The 21807-nt window shown below is 42.5% G+C and overlaps 2 protein-coding genes across 2 annotated transcripts; one reads left to right on the top strand and one right to left on the bottom strand.

Annotated features, from left to right (window-relative positions):
* Positions 1 to 653: 653 nt before the first annotated feature.
* On the top strand, positions 654 to 2049 carry LOC109753987 (exopolygalacturonase-like). Its single transcript, XM_020312913.3, has 2 exons — positions 654 to 1016; positions 1112 to 2049. Exons 1-2 carry the CDS (start codon positions 669 to 671, stop codon positions 1859 to 1861), a joined length of 1098 nt encoding a protein of 365 aa, XP_020168502.2. The 5' UTR covers positions 654 to 668; the 3' UTR covers positions 1862 to 2049.
* Positions 2050 to 2216: 167 nt separating this feature from the next.
* Positions 2217 to 6453, bottom strand: LOC109753986 (fumarylacetoacetase). The gene is made up of 14 exons (XM_020312912.4): positions 6133 to 6453; positions 5816 to 5894; positions 5430 to 5488; positions 5182 to 5306; positions 4668 to 4742; positions 4285 to 4360; positions 3953 to 4052; positions 3813 to 3872; positions 3496 to 3566; positions 3340 to 3402; positions 3183 to 3247; positions 2833 to 2929; positions 2615 to 2740; positions 2217 to 2476 (listed from the first exon to the last, which is right to left on the bottom strand). Exons 1-14 carry the CDS (start codon positions 6355 to 6357, stop codon positions 2414 to 2416), a joined length of 1284 nt encoding a protein of 427 aa, XP_020168501.1. The 5' UTR covers positions 6358 to 6453; the 3' UTR covers positions 2217 to 2413.
* Between the last annotated feature and the right edge of the window lie 15354 nt (positions 6454 to 21807).

Raw genomic sequence — 21807 nt, 5'->3', positions numbered from 1 at the left:
GACGGCCAAGATGATATCATAACGGTTTTGCCCCAGACAGACCCTATTCATACAGTAATGAATATGATTTGGCAGCATTCAGGATAGTATTTGACCGTTTTATTTCCACGTTAGCACTTAGCACTGGATATGGTATCTGCTTTTGCCGCATGTTTTAGAGTCAACCAGGAGTCCGGGAGGCGCCACTCGTGCCTACGACCAAACAAGCCCCACCTGTTTTCCATCCTGACTCCCGCACCGCACCTATAGCGATGGGGACGCGCGTGCGATGGCGCGAGGAATCCGTCAGACGGAGACGAGACGACATCGGGGAAACGGAGCGGACAGCCGCGCTCGACCGTCGGGAGCGGCCCCGCCAATACCATGCGTCCGTTGGCGCCAAAGACCAGCGTCGAAACGCACTACCGAGTAGCTAAACATAGCGCGCCTCCGCCGCATATAAGCGGCCAGCGTCGCCGTCCACCTCTCGCCTCACCATACCCAGCCAGAGACCAAGGCACGCAGCTACTATCAAGATGGTGACGGCGGGGAGAAGCAATGCCGCCACCGCCCTGGCGGTGGCGCTGGCGCTGCTCGGGAGCACGGCGTGGGCGGCGGCGGCGCCGTACCAGCCGAAGCCGGCCGCCGGCGGGGCGCCGTCGGTGCCGGCGGGCCCCCTGGACATCGTGATGCTGGGGGCCAAGGGCGACGGCAAGACGGACGCGACGCAGGCGGTGATGAAGGCGTGGAAGAACGCGTGCGGGGCGACGGGGACGCAGAAGATCGTGATCCCGCCGGGCAACTTCTTGGTGGGCGCGCTGGAGCTGTCAGGCCCCTGCACCTCCTCCATCATCATCCGGCTGGACGGCAACCTCCTCGGCACCGGCGACCTCACCGCCTACAAGAAGAACTGGATCGAGGTGATGCGCGTGGACAACTTCACCATCAACGGCCACGGCACCATCGACGGCCAGGGCCCCCTCGTGTGGGAGAAGAACCAGTGCAGCAAGCACTACGACTGCAAGATCCTCCCCAACGTACGTGCCCACCCACCCACTCTTGCATCGCCATTAACCAAAACCAAAACCAAAACCAAAACCAATCAAGATCACACGTGCATGCACGCATGCAGAGCCTGGTGCTGGACTACGTGAACAACGCGACGATCCGGGGCATCACGCTCAAGAACGCCAAGTTCTTCCACCTCAACCTCTTCAAGTGCAAGACGGTGCTGGTGGAGAACGTGGAGATCACGGCGCCGGGGAACAGCCCCAACACGGACGGCATCCACATGGGCGACTCGGAGGACGTGACCATCAAGGCGACCAACATCGGCGTCGGCGACGACTGCATCTCCATCGGGCCCGGGACCAAGCACGTCAAGATCCACGGCTCCCGGTGCGGCCCCGGCCACGGCATCAGCGTGGGCAGCCTGGGGCGGTACAAGGACGAGAAGGACGTGGAGGACATCCAGGTGACCAACTGCACCATCAAGGGCGCCACCAACGGGCTCCGGATCAAGTCGTACGAGGACTCCAAGTCGGCGCTCAGGGCCACCCGCTTCGTGTACGACGACGTGAAAATGGACAACGTCTCCTACCCCATCGTCATCGACCAGAAGTACTGCCCCAACAACATCTGCGCCAAGGCCCCCGGCGCCTCCAAGGTGGTCGTCGCCGACATCGTCTTCAAGAACATCGTCGGGACCTCCGCCACGCCCGAGGCCGTCACGCTCAACTGCGTCAACAACGTGCCCTGCCAGGGCCTGCAGCTCGTCAACGTCAACCTCAAGTACACCGGCACGAACAACAAGACCATGGCCGTCTGCAAGAACGCCGTCGGCACGTCCGTCAACGTCGTCAAGGAGCTCGCATGCCTCTGACTCGAACCACGCACGCCCACCCGGATTCATTCTTTCTTTTGTTAATTTGATTTGATTAATTTGTTTTTTGTTTTTCTTTTTGCTTCCTATCATACGTTTGTTTTCAGTTTTTTTTACTTAAATCAACTGGTGTAAGCAGCTGACGGTTAACTCGTCAATGATAGCAAGTGTCTGATTTTGGTTAAGAATTGGCCCATGCATGTTAACTGGTGATAGTTAGCTACCACCCAGCACAATCTACCTAGCGTCTGCGTTGCTCTTGCTCAGCTGAAACCCAACAAAATTTACTTCGGAACAATCGCAACATCGCATCCTCCTGCGGTGTTGCAGAGGAGAAAAAAGGAAGAAAACGAAATGACACACGGTAGAATCACGATATCATCGAGGAAGTACCGACTAAAGCAATCAAGTTATCACATCATCACTAGGGGGGAATTCATCCCAATTTTATTACTATTTACCGCCATTGCTAAGCCCTTCAAGATACATGGCAGCTTGCTAAACACACTGCCTGCTTTATTCCAAGAACTGAAGATCATCCCCCGTCTTGGCTCATGGAAGCGACGGCAGAATCTTCCCGGTGCAGGTTCCGAATCCAACGTTGTAGTCCTCGCCCTGAAAACCCAGATGCCATCAAGATCACACATCATGTCATCTTTAATTCTTTTCTCTTTTTTGCGGGTAATTGTCGAAATTTTCAAGACCGATAATGTCCGATGGAAAAGAAAAGAAAAAGGACATAGTTCACTGAACCTTGCAACAGGCTGTCAAGATGACTTCATCCCCATCTTGGAGGAACTTGCGGATCGAATTCCCAACCGATATCTCCTTCTGCCCGTTCCACGTTATCTCCAGCAAACATCCCAGAGAGTCTGGTTCCTGAAACAAGGCGAGTCGTTCAGTGTCGATGTGTACTGTAATTTGCAGATTGGCATGTTTGTAACTCATATTTGCAATGGTTAACTCCATACAGGTCCACTGAGGGTGCCAGTCGCAAACATGTCCCCTGGTCTCAGATTGCATCCATTCACAGTGTGGTGTGCTAGTTGCTGCGTCACGGTCCAGTACCTGTAAAACAGATTACAGGAGTATGCATGGGTTACACATCGAAGTGAAAAAGGGCACTTCGGGCATATTTTAACACATTAATTTACTAGTACAAAATGGAATGAGATTTTGGTAACAAAACCAATGGAAACATTATGAATATACACACGGAGAAGACCAGCAGATTGAGTAAGAAATAAGATACGTATGCACCATGGATTGAATTATGCCTCTAATTAAAACGTACTCCCTCCGTCCCAAACAGAGTGCTTACATATGTTTGAAATTGGTCTTTGTGACAATTGATGCGTCGCTTTGCTCTTTGGGCTTAATCCAAGCCTTGCACAGATTTTTTTTTGCAATAATCAGATTGACTTCAACAAGAAATGGCAAAAACAAAACAACGAGGCAATAATGTGACAAGATCGTACTTCAAGAGGAATGTCATAGTTTATATGATTCTTTTCAGCTAAGTAAGGCAAAGGCTCAGGTTCCTGTAACACAAAACAAATTAGTTATTCACAGGAGAGCAAATGCTCATTAGCAAAAGAAATAGCACTGGTAATAACAAAATAAAAATTGCTTACCTGCTTAGGAGCCTCACAGGCAAAAGGCTTTAGGGCATCCAGAGTCACAATCCAAGGTGATACAGATGTACCTAGAGAAATTAAATTTTACAAAATGGAAGGGAGAGTGTTATTTAGGGAAAAGTGTACTTCTTCATGAAGCACTGCAGAAGATTACATATAGCAAGAGATACAGAACTCTGAATAAGAGAAGAATTGAACTAGAAACGAGCACCAGTAGAAAACAAACATTACACATGCAGCATTTCAACTTTTGTACAACACGTGATTCAAAGCTTATCCTAAAAACATTATACTGCTGATATCAGGTGTCTTACTGAAGCTTTTGCCAAGGAAAGGTCCAAGAGGTATGGTCTCCCAGGCTTGAATATCTCTGGCTGCAATATAGTATACAAAAGTCAGAACAGACACAGTGGGCAAACAATTTAGAACAAGTAACATTGAAAAGGATACTTACCACTCCAATCATTCATTACCACTAAGCCAAATATATGATCCTCAGCGTCAGCAATATCAATAGGTTTGCCCAGTTCATTCCCTGGTCCAACAATGGCAGCCTGAAAGCAACAAGTGTTGCGACATTAGTGAATCAAGGTTAATTCGATATGAATGCAAACTAATTACTTCCTCCGTTCCTAAATATATGACGTTTTGGTAGTTCAATTTGAACTACCAAAAGGTCATATATTTAGGAATGGAGAGAGTATTTGATTAATTAGCAAAGATGTGTCGACAATAACCACAAGAATATCAAGCACTACATTTAAGAGGTATATGTAAGAAGCTAACCATCTCAAGTTCAAAATCAAGCTTTTGAGAAGGACCGAAATAAGGTTGAGAGCTTCCTGTTGGATGACCTTGTCCTCTAGCAAGAACAGACAAAGATAATATTATCAAGATATCAAGTGAATGATAGTGAACAGAAAAAAGTCAAAGAGGTTCCAGTGTAACACACATATATATAATAAGTTATTATTTATAGCATGAGACAGAAGGTTCAATGCAACAAAAAAGTGCACAGTATAGTGAATTATGACAAAGGGGCAGGCTGGGAGAAATTAGGCACTTCAGAAAGTGAATGAAATTGGAAAACGGCTAATGGTTACTACTCAATCAGACAGGACACTAAAATAAACATTTAAACAACTATTTAAAACTTTTGGGATGTGTACCTGGGTCGAATAATGTCTGTTCCAGATATGATTACAGATGATGCCCGTCCATGGTAACCAACTGGTAAATGAAACCTGAGTGAAACAAAAACATATTGCAGTTAGTGACAGAATTAAGAATACCTGTGTATTATTAGAGCACAAGTGTGCTAAGAAACGACTGAACAGCATGCAGAACAACTTCACAAATTTTATAAATCTGTAACCCATGAAATTTGAGCAAATGACTATTGCAAAAAAATGTATTGTGTATGCTTAGCTTTAGGTAACATAAGCAAAAAGCGTAGCCATATGACCATAAAAAGGAATCTTCTTATTAGCCAGGCTCTAATTTAGATGTATTGGGATCAGATTGCACCAAGTGCATTGTCCATAGAAGCACGTTTTAATTTTCTGGAGAACATAGAAGCACACAGTTCACGCGCATTCTATGCCTAAGCTCAAGTTTTCTGACATACTTGGTCATAACGTCGAGTTGTATCAAGACAGGGCATGGTCAAAGAGAATACATTACCAATTCGGATTGACTGGAGTCTGTGGTCCGCGGAAGATGAATCCACAGTTCCTTGCGTGGTGCACAGAACAAAAGAAATCCGTGTAGTCTCCTACCGTGATAGGAAGAAGCATCTCTACATCACTCTACAAGGTTGAAACATAACATCAGCGATTTCATCAATATTCCTTTGTTTCTTATTCAAAAAAATAAAATATTCCTTTGCTTCTCCAGAAAAAAGGTAGGAGCTAGATGGCTGTCAAGCTCACCATTGGCACAAGGCAGTTCTTCCTCAAGGCCTCGTTGTCACGCAGCACCGGCTCATCAGCTACAGTGAAACAAGGAAATAATTTTTTAGGAAAGATTTCCTTCAGGGTCTTTGCACTTTACCTCGTGCCATGATAAACCAGATGAATATAACCAACAAAAACCAACATGACCAAATTAGAACAAATACTGAAAAACTGTTTCAAACTTGCGCTTGCTCACAAGGCATAGTACATTACATCAGCAGCATAATTAAACACGATAAGCATCACTACGGGCTGAACATCACGATTATTCCCCACAACGCCGTGCTTACCTTGGAACAGTAATAACAAAGTAAAATCAAGGAGTAGCACAATCCAAGTTAGCTAAGAGGAACAAAGAGAACCTGAGAGGATTTTCTGGAGCGTGGCGCGCGCCTCCTTCCACGCCGGCCGGCCCAACCCCAAGAACATGTTGAGCGTTTCCTGCGCGCGCACAGCAGTAATTAATTAACCACATAATCAAATCACCAACTACAATTACTGCATCACAAAGTGCTAGTCACTACTACAACTTCGGCAACTCAATTAATTCCCCAAGCATTCAATCGATGCGCCAGCAATCAGTTGGACTGTGGAAATTATGCTCGCTCTACTCTAAGCATCAGATCAGTAGCAATCTCAGGCAGATGACGCGGAGCAAGTAGATGGGCAGGACGAGTACCTGGTGGAAGCATGGCGAGGCGGAGAGGAGGGGCCCGTCGAAGAGGCCGGCGGCGGAGACGGCGGCGAGGTCGAGCGCGAAGTCCCCGATGGCCGTCGCCGGGCGCGGCGGGCCCTCGGGCTGGCCCCTCCTGCGGAAGACCCCGAAGGGGAGGTTCTGGATGGGGAAGTGCGAGTCCCTCGGCACCTCCACGAACGACCGCAGCAGCAGCTTCCCCTCCGCCATTGCCGTAGTGTCTCTCTCTTGCGCGCGTCGTGTGCTCTGTCCTCCTCTCTGGTTTGCTCGGAGGGCGCAGTAAAAGCCGTGGGGGATAGCGGGTCGGGTGGGAGAGATGGGGACCGTATAAATAGGTGACGGGGCCGGCCGGCCGTATTGGCGTGGGACGCATTCTGCTGACGTGTCCTTCTCGTGTTAGGTATACATTCTACAGAAAGTAGCTGTAAACTTGTAATCCATCTTATACAGAAGAAAATAACAGATATAGTTACGGATAGATATACATAGAGCATGTATGGTTCGTTTGATTAAATACTTACGGATAAAAGACACCGATTGTCTACACGCCGTGATATATATGTTGCCCGTCTCTTAAGAGCAACCCTAGTAGAGTTGTCATATCTGTTTAGAGGCGTCTATAGTCTCGAAACCGGATCTCATGAATCGTCATATATCGATCTCGGCCTGCATAACTTTTGAAGCCTGTTTTAAAACAGTATGTCATTGATTTATGGATTTCATATTGCATTTTAGTCATGACTTTCATTGGTCTGTTACTTAAAAAATGGAGAGCTTTTTGCGGTACATCGCACTACCAAATTTAATGTGTAGTATTAAGTTGATCCAATTGTCAATATGGTTTCCCTCATAGTTTGGTCCGAGGCTAATTTGGTAAGGTGGATTTATGCTTTCACGTGAATTCAAACATTCAGAGGCGCAGATGCGGGCCTCCCTCGTACAGGACGTGTGCATCTAGCCTTCGGCCGCCACCAGGTCCTCCGCCACGCACTGGAGCGCCTCTCCACCATCCCGATGCCGCCTCCCTTGGTCCACCGTTAGACTGCCTCCGCTAGCCACAGACCCATGCCTCTTGAAAAACGTATTGAGCCTAACCCGAGAAGAACTCCAATACTGACCCATACATTAATTGTCTTGAAAGTGGGCTTGTGATCTATCTCGGCTGGATTGGAAAGTAGCAACGATTTGGCTAGCTTGATCTTCTCATTGTTTCAGGATTTGAAGCATGATTGATCCAGGTGTTGAGGAGATCGATCTGCTGCCCAGTAGCGGGCCAACAACCCCGATTGAGGATTTGTAGCAGGCTAGCAGCAGGCCAACAACGCCCAAAGTGAATCAATGAATGGTTGGATCGATCCTCATATTCTAATATACTCTATTTAGCTTGCTTTTGGTACAAACGGTTGCATGATTTATAATAATTAACGAATGGTGACAACGACTCTAGAGTCTAGACTCAAGCATTGCTGATCAATTTTCTTGTTTGCTTGTGCTTATGTGAACTTTTCCTTAGATTTTAAGTTTTTGATGACCTCATGTGGGTTGACTGCTTGGAAATGTAGCTAAATTGAGTTGTCGTTGGTAAACTGGTATTTGATTTGTCTCATGTTCGCGTTGCAAACCAATCATTTTTTGCTCCCTTTTGGCACTTGTCATGGCTTTTGAGGTCGTAAGCCAAAAGATATCCAAAATGCTAATGAACTAGCGTCAGTTCTTCCATGTGAAAGCGCTTATGTGTCGTTGGATCAGACACACGAATCACGGCGCACGGTTCATTGCCACGTCGTTATCGGACAAGCATTTGCTCCTAGCCAAAACCGCACTAACAGGGCAACATAGCATGCTCTAGTACTCACACGCCCACCCGCTCGCCCGTGTTGCATCCCCTACATCGTCCACTCCTCCCTGACGATTCATCTCTCCCCGATGATTCAGTCGGAGTAGCTCATAGGCTTCGTTGTGAGCTTCCTCCTCGCATCCACACACGAGCCTTCATAGTGAGCTTCCTCCCCCGCGCGGCGGGGGATTGACGACACTGCAGGGCTTATCAGCGTGGGCATGGAGCGATCTGTCACTAGGGTATGTCCCTCCCCCTCCAGCGTGACCCAGTGTTCAGGAGTGATAACCCACAAGTATAGGGGATCGCAACAGTTTTCGAGGGTAGAGTATTCAACCCAAATTTATTGATTCGACACACGGGAAGCCAAAGAATATTCTCAAGTATTAGCAACTGAGTTCTCAATTCAACCATGCCTGAAAGACTTAATATCTGCAGCAAAGTATTTAGTAGCAAAGCAGTATGGAAGTAACGGTAACAGTGGCAGAAGTAACAGTAGTAGTTTCGTAGCAATTGTAACAGTAGCAGCGGAAAAGTAACGAAGCAAATATCAATATGTGAAAAGCTTATAGGCAATGGATCAATGATGGATAATTATGTCGGATGGCATTCATCATGCAACGGTTATAACATATGGTGACACAGAACTAGCTCCAATTCATCAATATAATGTAGACATGTATTCCGTATATAGTCATACGTGCTTATGGAAAAGAACTTGCATGACATCTTTTGTCCTACCCTCCCGTGGCAGCGGGGTCCTATTGGAAACTAAGGATATTAAGGCCTCCTATTAATAGAGTACCGGACCAAAGCATTAGCATTTAGCGAATACATGAACTCCTCAAACTATGGTCATCACCGGGAGTGGTCCCGACTATTGTCACTCCGGGGTTGCCGGATCATAACACGTAGTAGGTGACTATAACTTGCAAGATAGGATCAAGAACAAAAATATATTCATGAAAACATAATAGGTTCAGATCTGAAATCATGGCACTCGGGCCCTAGTGACAAGCATTAAGCATAGCAAAGTCATAGCAACATCAATCTTAGAACATAGTGGATACTAGGGATCAAACCCTAACAAAACTAACTCGATTACATGGTAAATCTCATCCAACCCATCACGGTCTAGCAAGCCTATGATGGGATTACTCACGCACGGAGGTGAGCATCATGAAATTGGTGATGGAGGATGGTTGATGATGACGATGGCGACGGATTCCCCTCTCCGGAGCCCAAAACGGACTCCAGATCTGCCCTCCTGAGGAAGAACAGGGCTTGGCAGCGGCTCCGTATCGTAAAACATGATGAATCCTTCTCTCTGATTTTTTTCTCCCCGAAAGTGAATATATGGAGTTGGAGTTGAGGTCAGTGGAGGTCCAGGGGGCCCACAAGGTCGGAGGGCGCGCCCCCCACCATTGTGGCCAGGGTTTGGGCCCCCTTCTGTTGATTCTTTCACCAATATTTGTTATTAATTCCAAAAATGATATCCGTGAATTTTCAGGTCATCCCGAGAACTTTTATTTCTGCACAAAAATAACACCATGACAATTCTGCTGAAACCAACGTCAGTCCGGGTTAGTTCCATTCAAATCATGCAAGTTAGAGTCCAAAACAAGGGCAAAAGAGTTTGGAAAAGTAGATACGATGGAGACGTATCAACTCCCCCAAGCTTAACCCATTGCTTGCCCTCAAGCAATTCAGTTGACAAACTGAAAGTGATAAAGAAAAACTTTTACAAACTTTGTTTGATCTTGTTGTTGCAAATATGTAAAGCCAGCATTCCAGTTTTCAGCAAAGATTATGAACTAACCATATTCACAATAACGTTTAGGTCTCACATTTACTCATATCAATGGCATAATCAACTAGCGAGCAATAATAATAAATCTCAGATGACAACACTTTTTCAAAAAAATCATGATATGACATAACAAGATGGTATCTCGCTAGCCCTTTCTGAGACTGCAAAACATAAATGCCGAGCACCTCTGAAGATCAAGGACTGACTAGACATTGTAATTCATGGTAAAAGAGATCCAGTCACAGTCATACTCAATATAAATTAATAACAATGCATACAAATGATAGTGGTGCTCTCTAACTGGTGCTTTTTATAAGAGGATGATGACTCAGCAATAAAAGTAAATAGATAGGCCCTTCGCAGAGGGAAGCAGGGATTTGTAGAGGTGCCAGAGCTCAAGTTTTGAAATAGAGATAAATAATATTTTGAGCGGCATGCTTTCATTGTCAACATAACAACTAAGAGATCTTGGTATCTTCATGCTACATACATTATAGGCGGTTCCCAAACAGAATGGTAAAGTTTATACTCCCCCACCACCAACAAGCACACTCCACGGCTGGTCCGAAACAACGGGTACCGTCCAACTAACAACAGTCCAGGGGGAGTTTTGTTTGCAATTATTTTGATTTGATTTGAGCATGGGACTGGGCATCCCGGTTACCAGCCATTTTCTCATGAATGATGAGCGGAGTCCACTTATTGTGAGAATAACCCACCTAGCATGGAAGATATGGACAACCCTAGTTGGTACATGAGCGATTCGAGCATACAAAACAGATTATTATTTGAAGGTTTGGAGTTTGGCACATGCAAATTTACTTGGAACGGCAGGTAAATACCGCATATAGGAAGGTATGCTGGACTCATATGGAACAACTTTGGTTTTATGGAAGTGGATGCACAAGCAGTATTCCCGCTTAGTACAAGTGAAGGCTAGAAAGGGACTAGGAAGCGACCAATTAGAGATCGACAACAGTCATAAACATGCATTGAGATTAACCAACATTGAATGCAAGCATGAGTAGGATATAAATCACTATGAACATAAATATCGTAAAGGCTATGTTGATTTTGTTTCAACTACATGCGTGAACATGTGCCAAGTCAAGCCACTCAGATCATTCAAAGGAGGATACCATCCTATCATACTACATCACAATCATTTTAATTTTCATGTTGGCACGTAGGGTAAACCATTATAAACTCCTAGCTAATTAAGTATGGTATGAATAACTATAATCTCTAATTGTCATTGCAAACATGTTTCATTCATAATAGGCTAGATCAGGAACGATGAACTAATCCTATTTACAAAACAAGATAGGTCGAGTTCATACTAGCTTTTCCTCATCTCAATCATTTCACCATATATCGTCATTATTACCTTTCACTTGCACGAACGAATGGTGTGGATAATAATAATAGTGCACGTGCATTGGACTAGGCTGGAATCTGCAAACATTTATTCAAAGGCGAAGACAAGGTAATATGAGCTCTTTGTTAGATCAACAATAATGCATATGAGAGCCACTCAACGTTTTCATCGTGGTCTTCTCCTCTCGACCCCAAAGAAAAGAAAAGAATTTCAAAGAAACACACTGAAATGTTTTTGGAGTTTTTGTTTTTTTGAAGAAAATAAAACAAGAACGAGAAAAACTATTTACACGGGTAAGCTCCCAACAAGCAAAATAAGAACAGGAAATCTTTTTGGGTTTTCTTTTAATTTTACTGCTAAGAATGCATAGAAGGTAAAACTAACTACAACTAATTTTTTTGGTTTTTTCTTAAGATTTTTCAAACACACAAGAAGAAAGCAAGAAAAAGAAATAAACTACACGGATAATACAATGAAAAAGTATGAACACCGACAGCTGAAATGAGTGTGCGAACATGAATGTAATGTTGGTGAGAAATACGTACTCCCCCAAGCTTAGGCTTTTTGCCTAAGTTGGTCGACGCCCATGGATCAAAGTAGACCTCTCTGGTGTACTGAGGAGGATCCTGGGGGTTCCACTGGTTAGCGAGCTCCAGTGGATCCCACTGATAAATAGACTCCTGAAATGGATCAGGTGATGGCTCTGGCTCAGGAGGTGGGGATCATGTCCCCTCCCAGTATGCATAAATGTCCGCGGGCAAAACGAAGTACCTTCCTGGATGAATATCGAACAAAATAGGTGCAGGCAAGGTAATAATCTGGCAAGAATCTTCGCTAAATATCAAGTTATAAACATGTCTCTTTTCCTCATCATGGCGAATAAACTTATGTGCTACCATGCTGTCATAATCTAACTAAATAGTGGGTAGCAGTTTCTCTTCTTTCTCATAGTGCCTAATGGGTATCTCAAAGTGTTTAGCAAGGCGAGAGGCGAAGATACCTCGGAAAATAGGACCCTTTGTACGGTTTATACTCAACCGTTTAGCAACCATAGCGCCTAAACTGAAAGTTCTATCACGAAGTAAAGCATGGCGCAAAATGGCAAGGTAAGGAGCACTAAGGCCTCCACTCTCCCCACGACCAATTAAACATCTCCCAACAAATAATGATTAGTAGCGCAAAACAAGAAAATGTAAACTAGCCACTCTCGCTTCCGACACCCTTCTCCTTTCCCCTATGGTAACTTCATGAATAAAACCTTCCACATCAATAGGGTGTGGTTCCTCGACGCTACCCTCATAAGGTAATTTACAAACCTCACAAAAGTCATAGAGCGTCATTTCCTTGTACTCATCATATAAATGAAAGTCTACCATGGGTGGTGATCTCCTAGCATGAAAATGAAAATTTTGCACGAAAGTATTAGTGAGTAGGACATACTGATCACACTGGTCGAGGAGGAAGTCGGTGATGCCTGCATTCCCAGCCAAATAATAGAAATCATCATAAATTCCGGTCGCTTGCAAGAATGCATCACATGGCCATTCACACGGCCGAATCTCCGCGGCACGAGGAAGATTATACTTGGGCTTCTCTTTCTCCTCATTTTCTTTTTTCCTTCGAACCCCGGCTCAAGGAGCCTCTAAACAATCTCCTCGTCATTTTCTCCCTCTGAAATTTTCTGAAATTTTTAGTGACTCAAAATAAAAGTGAACTAAACTCAACAAAATTGATAGCAACTACTCCTACAAGTGCCTAGAGGCTATATCATGCATCAAAACTACTTTGGACCATATAGATTTGACATGCAAGCTCAAGAACAAGGTCAGCACAGCAGCAAAAAATTGCAATGAATAAAGCACTAGAATAAAAACTAATTGGACCATTGGAGGAGCAACATACCGAAGAACAATCCCCCAAAGCAGTTTTGTGAATGGATCTTTGAGCAAGGAGATCGAAAATGGCAGCAAGATGAGCAAGAACACGAGTTTGAGCTATGGAGTGATTTTTTCTGGAGGAAGAAGGAGTGGATGGGTGCTGGAATAAGTGAAGGGGGCCACATGGGGCCCACAAGGACAAGGGGCGCACCCTCCACCCTTGTGGCTAGCTGGTGAGGCCCCCTGATGTGTTCTAAGTGCCAGAAATTCTTAAATATTCTAAAAAAATCATACTAAATTTTCAGGGCATTTGGAGAATTTTTATTTTCGGGACATTTTTTTATTGCACGGATAATTCAGAAAATAGACAAAAAATACTATTTTTGCTTTATTTATTCTAAATAACATAAATTAAAAAGTGGGTACAGAGAGTTGTGCTTTCTAAATTCATCCATCTCATGCTCATCAAAAGGAATCCATTAACAAGGTTGATCAAGTCTTATTAACAAACTTCTTCTGAATGACATGAAACCGGAGAACTTTTGAATAACACTAGGTTACCTCAACGGGGATATGCATTTCCCCAACAATAAGAATATCATATTTCTTTTTGACAGTAGGAAGAGGGAATTCAAAACCTCCAATAGTAATAGTTGAAATTTTTCCAATAGAATTGATACTATGAACTTGAGGTCGTTTCTTTGGAAAGTGTACCGTATGCTCATTACCATTAACATGAAAAGTGACAGTGCCTTTGTTGCAATCAATAACAACCCCTATAGTATTCAAAAAGGGTCTACCAAGGATGATCGACATACTGCCATCCTCGGGAATATCAAGAATAACAAAGGTTCGTTAAGATAGTAACGTTTGCAACCACAATAGGCACATCCCCACAAATATCGATGAGTATAGCAGTTGATTTATCAGCCATTTGCAAACAAATTTCAGTAGGTGTCAACTTATTTAATTAAAGTCTACGGTACAAAGAGAAAGGCATAACACTAACGCCGGCTCCAAGATCACATAAAGCAGTTTTAATATAGTTTCTTTTAATGGAGCATGGTATAGTTGGTACTCCTGGATCTCCAAGTTTCTTTGGTATTCCACCCTTAAAAGTATAATTACCAAGCATGGTGGAAATTTCAGCTTCCAGTATCTTTCTTTTGTTAGTAACAATATCTTTCATATACTTAGCATAAGGAGGCATTCTAAGCATATCAGTCAAACGCATACGCAAAAAGATAGGTCTAATAATTTCAGCAAAGCGCTCAAAATCCTCATCATCCTTTTTCTTGGATGGTTTAGGATGAAATGGCATGGGTTTCTGAACCCAAGATTCTCTTTCTTTGCCATGCTTCCTAGCAACAAAATCTCTCTTATCATAACATTGATTCTTTGATTGTGGGTTATCAAGATCAACAGCAGGTTCAATCTCTACATCATTATCATTACTAGGTTGAGCATCAACATGAACATCCTTATTGACATTATCACTAGGTTCATGTTCATCACTAGATTGTGTCTCGGCATCAGAAATAGAAATATCATTGGGATTCTCAGGTGTGTCTATAGCAGGTTCACTAGCATGCAAAGTCCAATTAGTTTTCTTTTTCTTTTTAGTACGAGGACTAGGTGCATTAGTATTAGTTCTCTGAGAATCCTGCTCAACTCTCATAGGATGACCCTTAGAATACAAAGGTTCCTGGGTCATTTTACTACCTCTAGTCATAACCCTAACAACATTATCATTATTTTTACTATTCAACTCGTTAAGCAAATCATCTTGTGCCTTAAGTACTTGTTCTACTTGAGTTGTAACCATGGAAGCATGTTTACTGATAAGCTTAAGATCATTAATAGTTCTACTCATATAATCACTCAAGTGGTCAAGCATATAAGCATTACATTTCAATTGTCTACTAACATAAGCATTGAAATTTTCTTGTTTAACAATAAAATTATCAAACTCATCCAAGCCTTGACTAGCAGACTTATTATGAGGGATATCACCTTCATCAAATCTACGAAGAGAGTTTACCTCTACTACCGGTGTCGGGTTATCAAGAGCATGTATTTCTTCAATAGGCGGTAAATTTTAACATCTTCAGCTTTAATACCCTTTTCTTTCATAGATTTCTTTGCCTCTTGCATATCTTCAGGACTGAGAAATAGAACACCCCTTTTCTTCGGAGTTGGCTTAGGAGTTGGTTCAGGAAGTGTCCAGTCATTATCATTACTCATTATATTATTCAATAGCAATTCAGCTTGCTGAACGGTTCTTTCCCTGAAAACACAACCAGCACAACTATCCAGGTGGTCTCTGGAAGCATCAGTTAGTCCATTATAAAAGATATCAAGTGTTTCATTTTTCTTGAGAGGATGATCAGGCAAAGCATTAAGTAATTGGAGAAGCCTCCCCCAAGCTTGTGGGAGACTCTCTTCTTCAATTTGCACAAAATTAAATATTTCCCTTAAAGCAGCTTGTTTCTTATGAGCGTGGAAATATTTTCAGAGAAATAGTAAATCATATCCTGGGGACTACACACTCAACCAGGAGCAAGAGAATTAAACCATAGTTTAGCATCACCCTTTAATGAGAAAGGAAACAATTTAAGAACATAGTAATAGCGGATTTTTTCCTTATGAGCAGATAGGGTGGCTATATCATTCAATTTAGTAAGATGTGCCACAACAGTTTCAGATTCATAACCACAGAAAGGATCATATTCAACCAAAGTAATTAAATCAGGATCGGCGGAGAATTCATAATCCTTACCAGTAACAAAGATAGGTGAAGTAGCAAAAGTGGGATCATATTTCATTCTAGCATTCAAGGATTTTTCTTTCAGCTTTGCTAACAATTTCTTAAGATCCTCTCTATCATTGCACGCAAAGAAGTCTCTAGCAGTTTCTTCATCCATAACGTAACCCTCGGGTACAACAGGCAATTCATATCTAGTAATTTCATTCTCTCTAACCTTAGCAAGTTGTTCATCAAGAAATTCACCTAGTGGCACAGTATTATCAAGCAGAGAAGTAGTTTCATCATAAGCATCATGCATAGAAGAAGTGGCATCATCAATAACATGCTACATATCAGAATCAATAGCAGGTGTAGGTGTCGCAAGTTTGCTTAAAACAGAAGGAGAATCAAGTGCAGAGCTAGATGGAAGTTCCTTACCTCCCCTCGTAGTTGAGGGATAGATCTTGGCTTTGTTGTCTTTCGGATTCCTCATAGTGATCAACCGATATAAATCCCAAGTGACTCAGAGAATAGAGCTATGTTCCCCGACAACGGCGCCAGAAAAAGGTCTTGATAACCCACAAGTATAGGAGATCGCAACAGTTTTTGAGGGTAGAGTATTCAACCCAAATTTATTGATTCGACAAAAGGGGAGCCAAAGAATATTCTCAAGTATTAGCAGCTGAGTTGTCAATTCAACCACACCTGAAAGACTTAATATCTGCAGCAAAGTATTTAGTAGCAAAGTAGTATGGAAGTAACGGTAACGGTGGCAGAAGTAACAGTAGTAGTTTCGTAGCAATTGTAACAGTAGCAACGGAAAAGTAACGAAGCAAAGATCAATATGTGAAAAGCTCGTAGGCAATGGATCAATGATGGATAATTATGTCAGATGGCATTCATCATGCAACAGTTATAACATAGGGTGACACAGAACTAGCTCCAATTCATCAATATAATGTAGGCATGTATTCCGTATATAGTCATACGTGCTTATGGAAAAGAACTTGCATGACATCTTTTGTCCTACCCTCCCGTGGCAGCGGGGTCCTATTGGAAACTAAGGGATATTAAGGCCTCCTTTTAATAGAGTACCGGACCAAAGCATTAGCACTTAGTGAATACATGAACTCCTCAAACTACGGTCATCACCGGGAGTGGTCCCGACTATTGTCACTCCGGGGTTGCCGGATCATAACACGTAGTAGGTGACTATAACTTGCAAGATAGGATCAAGAGGTTCAGATCTGAAATCATGGCACTCGGGCCCTAGTGACAAGCATTAAGCATAGCAAAGTCATAGCAACATCAATCTTAGAACATAGTGGATACTAGGGATCAAACCCTAACAAAACTAACTCGATTACATGGTAAATATCATCCAATCCATCATGGTCCAGCAAGCCTACGATGGGATTACTCACGCACGGAGGTGAGCATCATGAAATTGGTGATGGAGGATGGTTGATGATGATGGCGACAGATTCCCCTCTCCGGAGCCCAAAACGGACTCCAGATCTGCCCTCCCGAGGAAGAACAGGGCTTGGTGGCGGCTCCGTATCGTAAAACACGATGAATCCTTCTCTCTGATTTTTTCTACCCGAATATGAATATATGGAGTTGGAGTTGAGGTCGGTGGAGGTCCAGGGGGCCCACAAGGTCGGAGGGCGCGCCCCTACCCTTGTGGCCAGGGTGTGGGCTCCCTTCTGTTGATTCTTTCGCCAATATTTTTTATTAATTCCAAAATTGATCTCCGTGAATTTTCAGGTCATTCCGAGAACTTTTATTTCTGTACAAAAATAACACCCTGGCAATTCTACTGAAAACAACATCAGTTCGGGTTAGTTAATTTCAAATCATGCAAGTTAGAGTCAAAAACAAGGGCAAAAGAGTTTGGAAAAGTAGATACGATGGAGACGTATCAAGGTGACAATGGGGTATTATATTAATTCACTTGATGTATGTTTTGGCACTCAACTCGCGGATTCCTGAGGTGACATTGGGGTAATCTATGCATAGGGGTTGATGCACGTTTTCGTCATACTTTCTCCGGTAGAAATCTTTGGACACTCTTTGAAGTTCTTTGTGTTGGATTGAATATTATGAACCTGAAGTTGTTTGATGCATATCATATAATCAACTCACAGATACTTGTGGTGACATTGGAGTATCTAGGTGACACTAGAGTTGGTTGATGTGTATCATATGGTGTTATTTTAGTACGAACTCTAGGGATGTTTGTGACACTTATAGAGATATCTCAATAGATTGATCAGAAAGGATAACTTTGAGGAGGTTTCGTACCCTGATACGTGTCCATTTTGCATCATGTTTTCTTACTGTTATTTATGATGTTTTTATCCATAATAATGCTTTTGGAGTAATTCTAATGCCTTTTCTCTCATAATATGCAAGGTATACACAAAGAGGGAGAATTCCGACAGCAGGAAATTTGGACCTAGAAAAGCTACGTCAGGCTACCTATTCTGCACAACTCCAAACAAACTAAAACTTCACGAGGATTTTTTATGGAGTATTTGTGGAATATTGGAGCAAATAACTACTAGAGGGGCCCACCAGGTGGGCACAACCCACCTGGGCGCGCCAGGGATCCCAGGCGCGCCCTGGTGGGTTGTGCTCACCCAGGCCCACCTCCGGTGCCCATCTTATGGTATATAGGTCATTTTGACCTAGAAAAAAAATAAGGAGAAGGCTTTCGGGACAGAGCGCCGCCGTCTTGAGGCGGAACTTGGGCAGGAGCACTTTTGCCCCGAGGCGGAGCGATTCCGCCGGGGGAACTTCCCTCCCGGAGGGGGAAATCATCATCATCATCATCACCAACAACTCTCCCATCTTGGGGAGGGTAATCTCCATCAACATCTTCAACAACACCATCTCATCTCAAACCCTAACTCATCTCTTGTGTTCAATCTTGTTACCAGAACTATAGATAGGTGCTTGTGGGTGACTAGTAGTGTTGATTACATCTTGTAGTTGATTACGATATGGTTTATTTGGTGGAAGATTATATGTTCAGATCCAATATGCTATTTAATACCCGTCTGATCTTGAGCATGATTATTATTTGTGAGTAGTTACTTTTGTTCTTGAGGTCACGGGAGAAATCATGTTGCAAGTAATCATGTGAACTTGATATGTGTTCGATATTTTGATAGTATGTATGTTGTGATTCCCTTAGTGGTGTCGTCGACTACATGACACTTAACCATATTTGGGCCTAAGGGAATGCATTGTGGAGTAGCAATTAGATGATGGGTTGCAAGAGTGACAGAAGCTTAAACCCCAATTTCTGCGTTATTCCGTACGGGACTGATTGGATCCAAAAGTTTAATGCTATGGTTAGAATTTATTCTTAATAATTTTCTCGTAGTTGCGGATGCTTGCGGGAGGGTTAATCATAAGTAGGAGGTTTGTTCAAGTAATAACATCACCTAAGCACCGGTCCACCGACATATCAAATTATCAAAGTAGCGAACACAAATCAAACCAACATGGTGAAAGTGACTAGATGAAAATCTCGTGTACCCTCAAGAACGCTTTGCTTATCATAAGATACCGTTTTGGCCTGTCCTTTGCCTCAAAAGGATTGGGCTACCTTGCTTCACTTTTGTTAGTACTATCGTTACTTGCTCATTACAAATTATCTTGCTATCAAACTACTCCGCTACTTACAATTTTAGCTCTTGCAGACATTACCTTACTGAAAACTACTTGTCATTTCCTTCTGCTCCTCGTTGGGTTCGACACTCTTACTTATCGAAAAGAGTTACAATTGATCCCCTATACTTGTGGGTCATCAAGGCTATTTTCTGGCGCCGTTGCCGGGGAGTAAAGCGCCTTTAGTAAGTGGAATTTGGTAAGGAAACGTTTATATAGTGTGCTGAAATTTATTGTCACTTGTTACTATGGAAAACAATCATTTGAGGGGTTTGTTCGGGGTATCTTCACCTCGACCGGAACCACAATGAGCTACCCATCAACCTACTACACCTACTGAAAATATTGAATATGAAATTCCTTCGGGTATGATAAAACAACTGCTAGCTAATCCTTATGCAGGAGATGGAACCGAACATCCTGATATGCACTTGATATATGTAGAACAAATTTGTGGATTGTTCAAGCTTGCAGGTTTACCCAGGGATGAAGTTATGAAAAAGGTTTTCCCTTTTTCTTTGAAGGGAAAAGCATTGGCATGGTATAGGCTATGCGATGATATTGGATCTTGGAATTGGAATCGTCTCAAATTGGAGTTCCACCAAAAAAAATATCCTATGCATCTAGTTCATCGTGATCGGAATTATATATAATTTGTGGCCTCGTGAAGGAGAAAGTATCGCTCTAGCTTGGGGGAGGCTTAAGTCAATGTTATATTCATGCCCCAATCATGAGCTCTCAAGAGAAATTATTATCCAGAACTTTTATGCTCGGCTTTCTGGTAATGATCAAACCATGCTTGATACTTCTTGTGCTGGTTCTTTTATGAAGAAGACTATTGAATTTCGGCGGGATCTTTTGGAAAGAATTAAATGCAACTCTGAAGATTGGGAACTCAACGAAGGTAAAGAGTCAGGTATTAAGCTTAAGTATGATTGTGTTAAATCTTTTATGGATACCGATGCTTTTCAAAAGTTTAGCACTAAATATGGACTTGACTCTGAGATAGTAGCTTCCTTCTGTGAATCATTTGCTACTCATGTTGATCTCCCTAAAGAGAATTGGTTTAAATATCACCCACCTATTAAATAAAAAAAATGGTACTCGTTAAAGAAGAAACTATACTTTACAATGTCGATCTAGTTGTTCCTTCTGCTTATATTGAGAAACCACCTTTCCCTGTTAGTATAAAGGAACATGCTAAAGTTTCAACTGTGGTTAACAAAAGCTATATTAGAACACCTAAACCTGATCAACAAATCAAAGTAGAACCTAGTATTGCTATGGTTAAAGATCTCTTGGAAGAAGATATGGATGGGCATGTTATTTACTTCTATGAAGAAGCTCTAGAATTGCCAAACCTGATAAAAAGGATAAACATAGACATGTTGTTGGCATGCCTGTCATCTCAGTTAAAATAGGAGATCACTGTTATCATGGTTTATGTGACATAGGTGCTAGTGTGAGTGCTATTCCTTACAGCTTATATCAAGAAATTATGAATGACATAGCACCCGCAGAGATAGAAGAAATAGATGTTACTATTAAACTTGCCAATAGAGGCACCATATCACCAATTGGGATTGTTAGATATGTTGAAGTCTTGTGTGAGAAAATAAAATACCCTACTGATTTTCTTGTTCTTGGTTCCCCAGACTTTTGTCCCATTATCTTTGGTAGACCTTTCTTGAACACCATTGATGCTAAAATAGATTGTGAGAAACAAAATGTCGGTGTTAGTTTTGGTGATGAGTCTCATGAGTTTATTTTTTCCAAGTTTAGTAGAAAACTTCATGAAAAAGAATTGCCTAGTAAAGATGAATTAATTGGTCTTGCTTCTATTGCCGTGCCACCTACTGATCCACTAGAAAAATATTTGCTAGACCATGAAAATGATTTACATATGCATGAAAGAAATGAAATAGATAAGATTTTCTTCGAACAACGTCCCTTGCTTAAACACAATTTGCCTATAGAAACTCTAAGAGGTCCTCCTCCACCTAAAGGTGATCCTGTGTTTGAATTAAAACAATTGCCAGACACTTTGAAATATGCTTATCTTGATGAAAAGAAGATATATCATGTTATTATTAGTGCTAACCTTTCAGAACATGAAGAAGAAAGATTATTGAAAGTTCTAAGGAAGCACTGAGCTGCTATTGGATATACTCTTGATGATTTAAAGGCATTAGTCCCACTCTATGTCAGCACAAAATTAATATGGAACCTAATGCTAAACCTGTTGTTGACCAGCAACGTTAGTTAAACCCGAAGATGAAAGAAGTGGTAAGAACGGAAATATTAAAACTTCTGGAAGCAGGTATAATCTATCCT

The sequence above is a fragment of the Aegilops tauschii genome, chromosome 6 (assembly GCF_002575655.3).
Source record: "Aegilops tauschii subsp. strangulata cultivar AL8/78 chromosome 6, Aet v6.0, whole genome shotgun sequence".
Lineage (NCBI taxonomy): Eukaryota > Viridiplantae > Streptophyta > Magnoliopsida > Poales > Poaceae > Aegilops > Aegilops tauschii.
The sequence above is the reverse complement of the archived record's forward strand: the minus strand, read 5'-3'. Positions and strand labels throughout refer to the sequence as shown.

Coding starts and splice junctions, on each gene's coding strand:
- LOC109753987 (XM_020312913.3), top strand. CDS start 669: ATGCTGGGGGCCAAGGGCGACGGCAAGACGGACGCGACGCAGGCGGTG. Junction 1,017..1,111: donor ACTGCAAGATCCTCCCCAAC/GTACGTGCCCAC, acceptor GCACGCATGCAG/AGCCTGGTGCTGGACTACGT.
- LOC109753986 (XM_020312912.4), bottom strand. CDS start 6,357: ATGGCGGAGGGGAAGCTGCTGCTGCGGTCGTTCGTGGAGGTGCCGAGG. Junction 4,361..4,667: donor ACAGACATTATTCGACCCAG/GTACACATCCCA, acceptor TGTTCTTGCTAG/AGGACAAGGTCATCCAACAG. Junction 3,248..3,339: donor ACTATGACATTCCTCTTGAA/GTACGATCTTGT, acceptor AATCTGTGCAAG/GCTTGGATTAAGCCCAAAGA.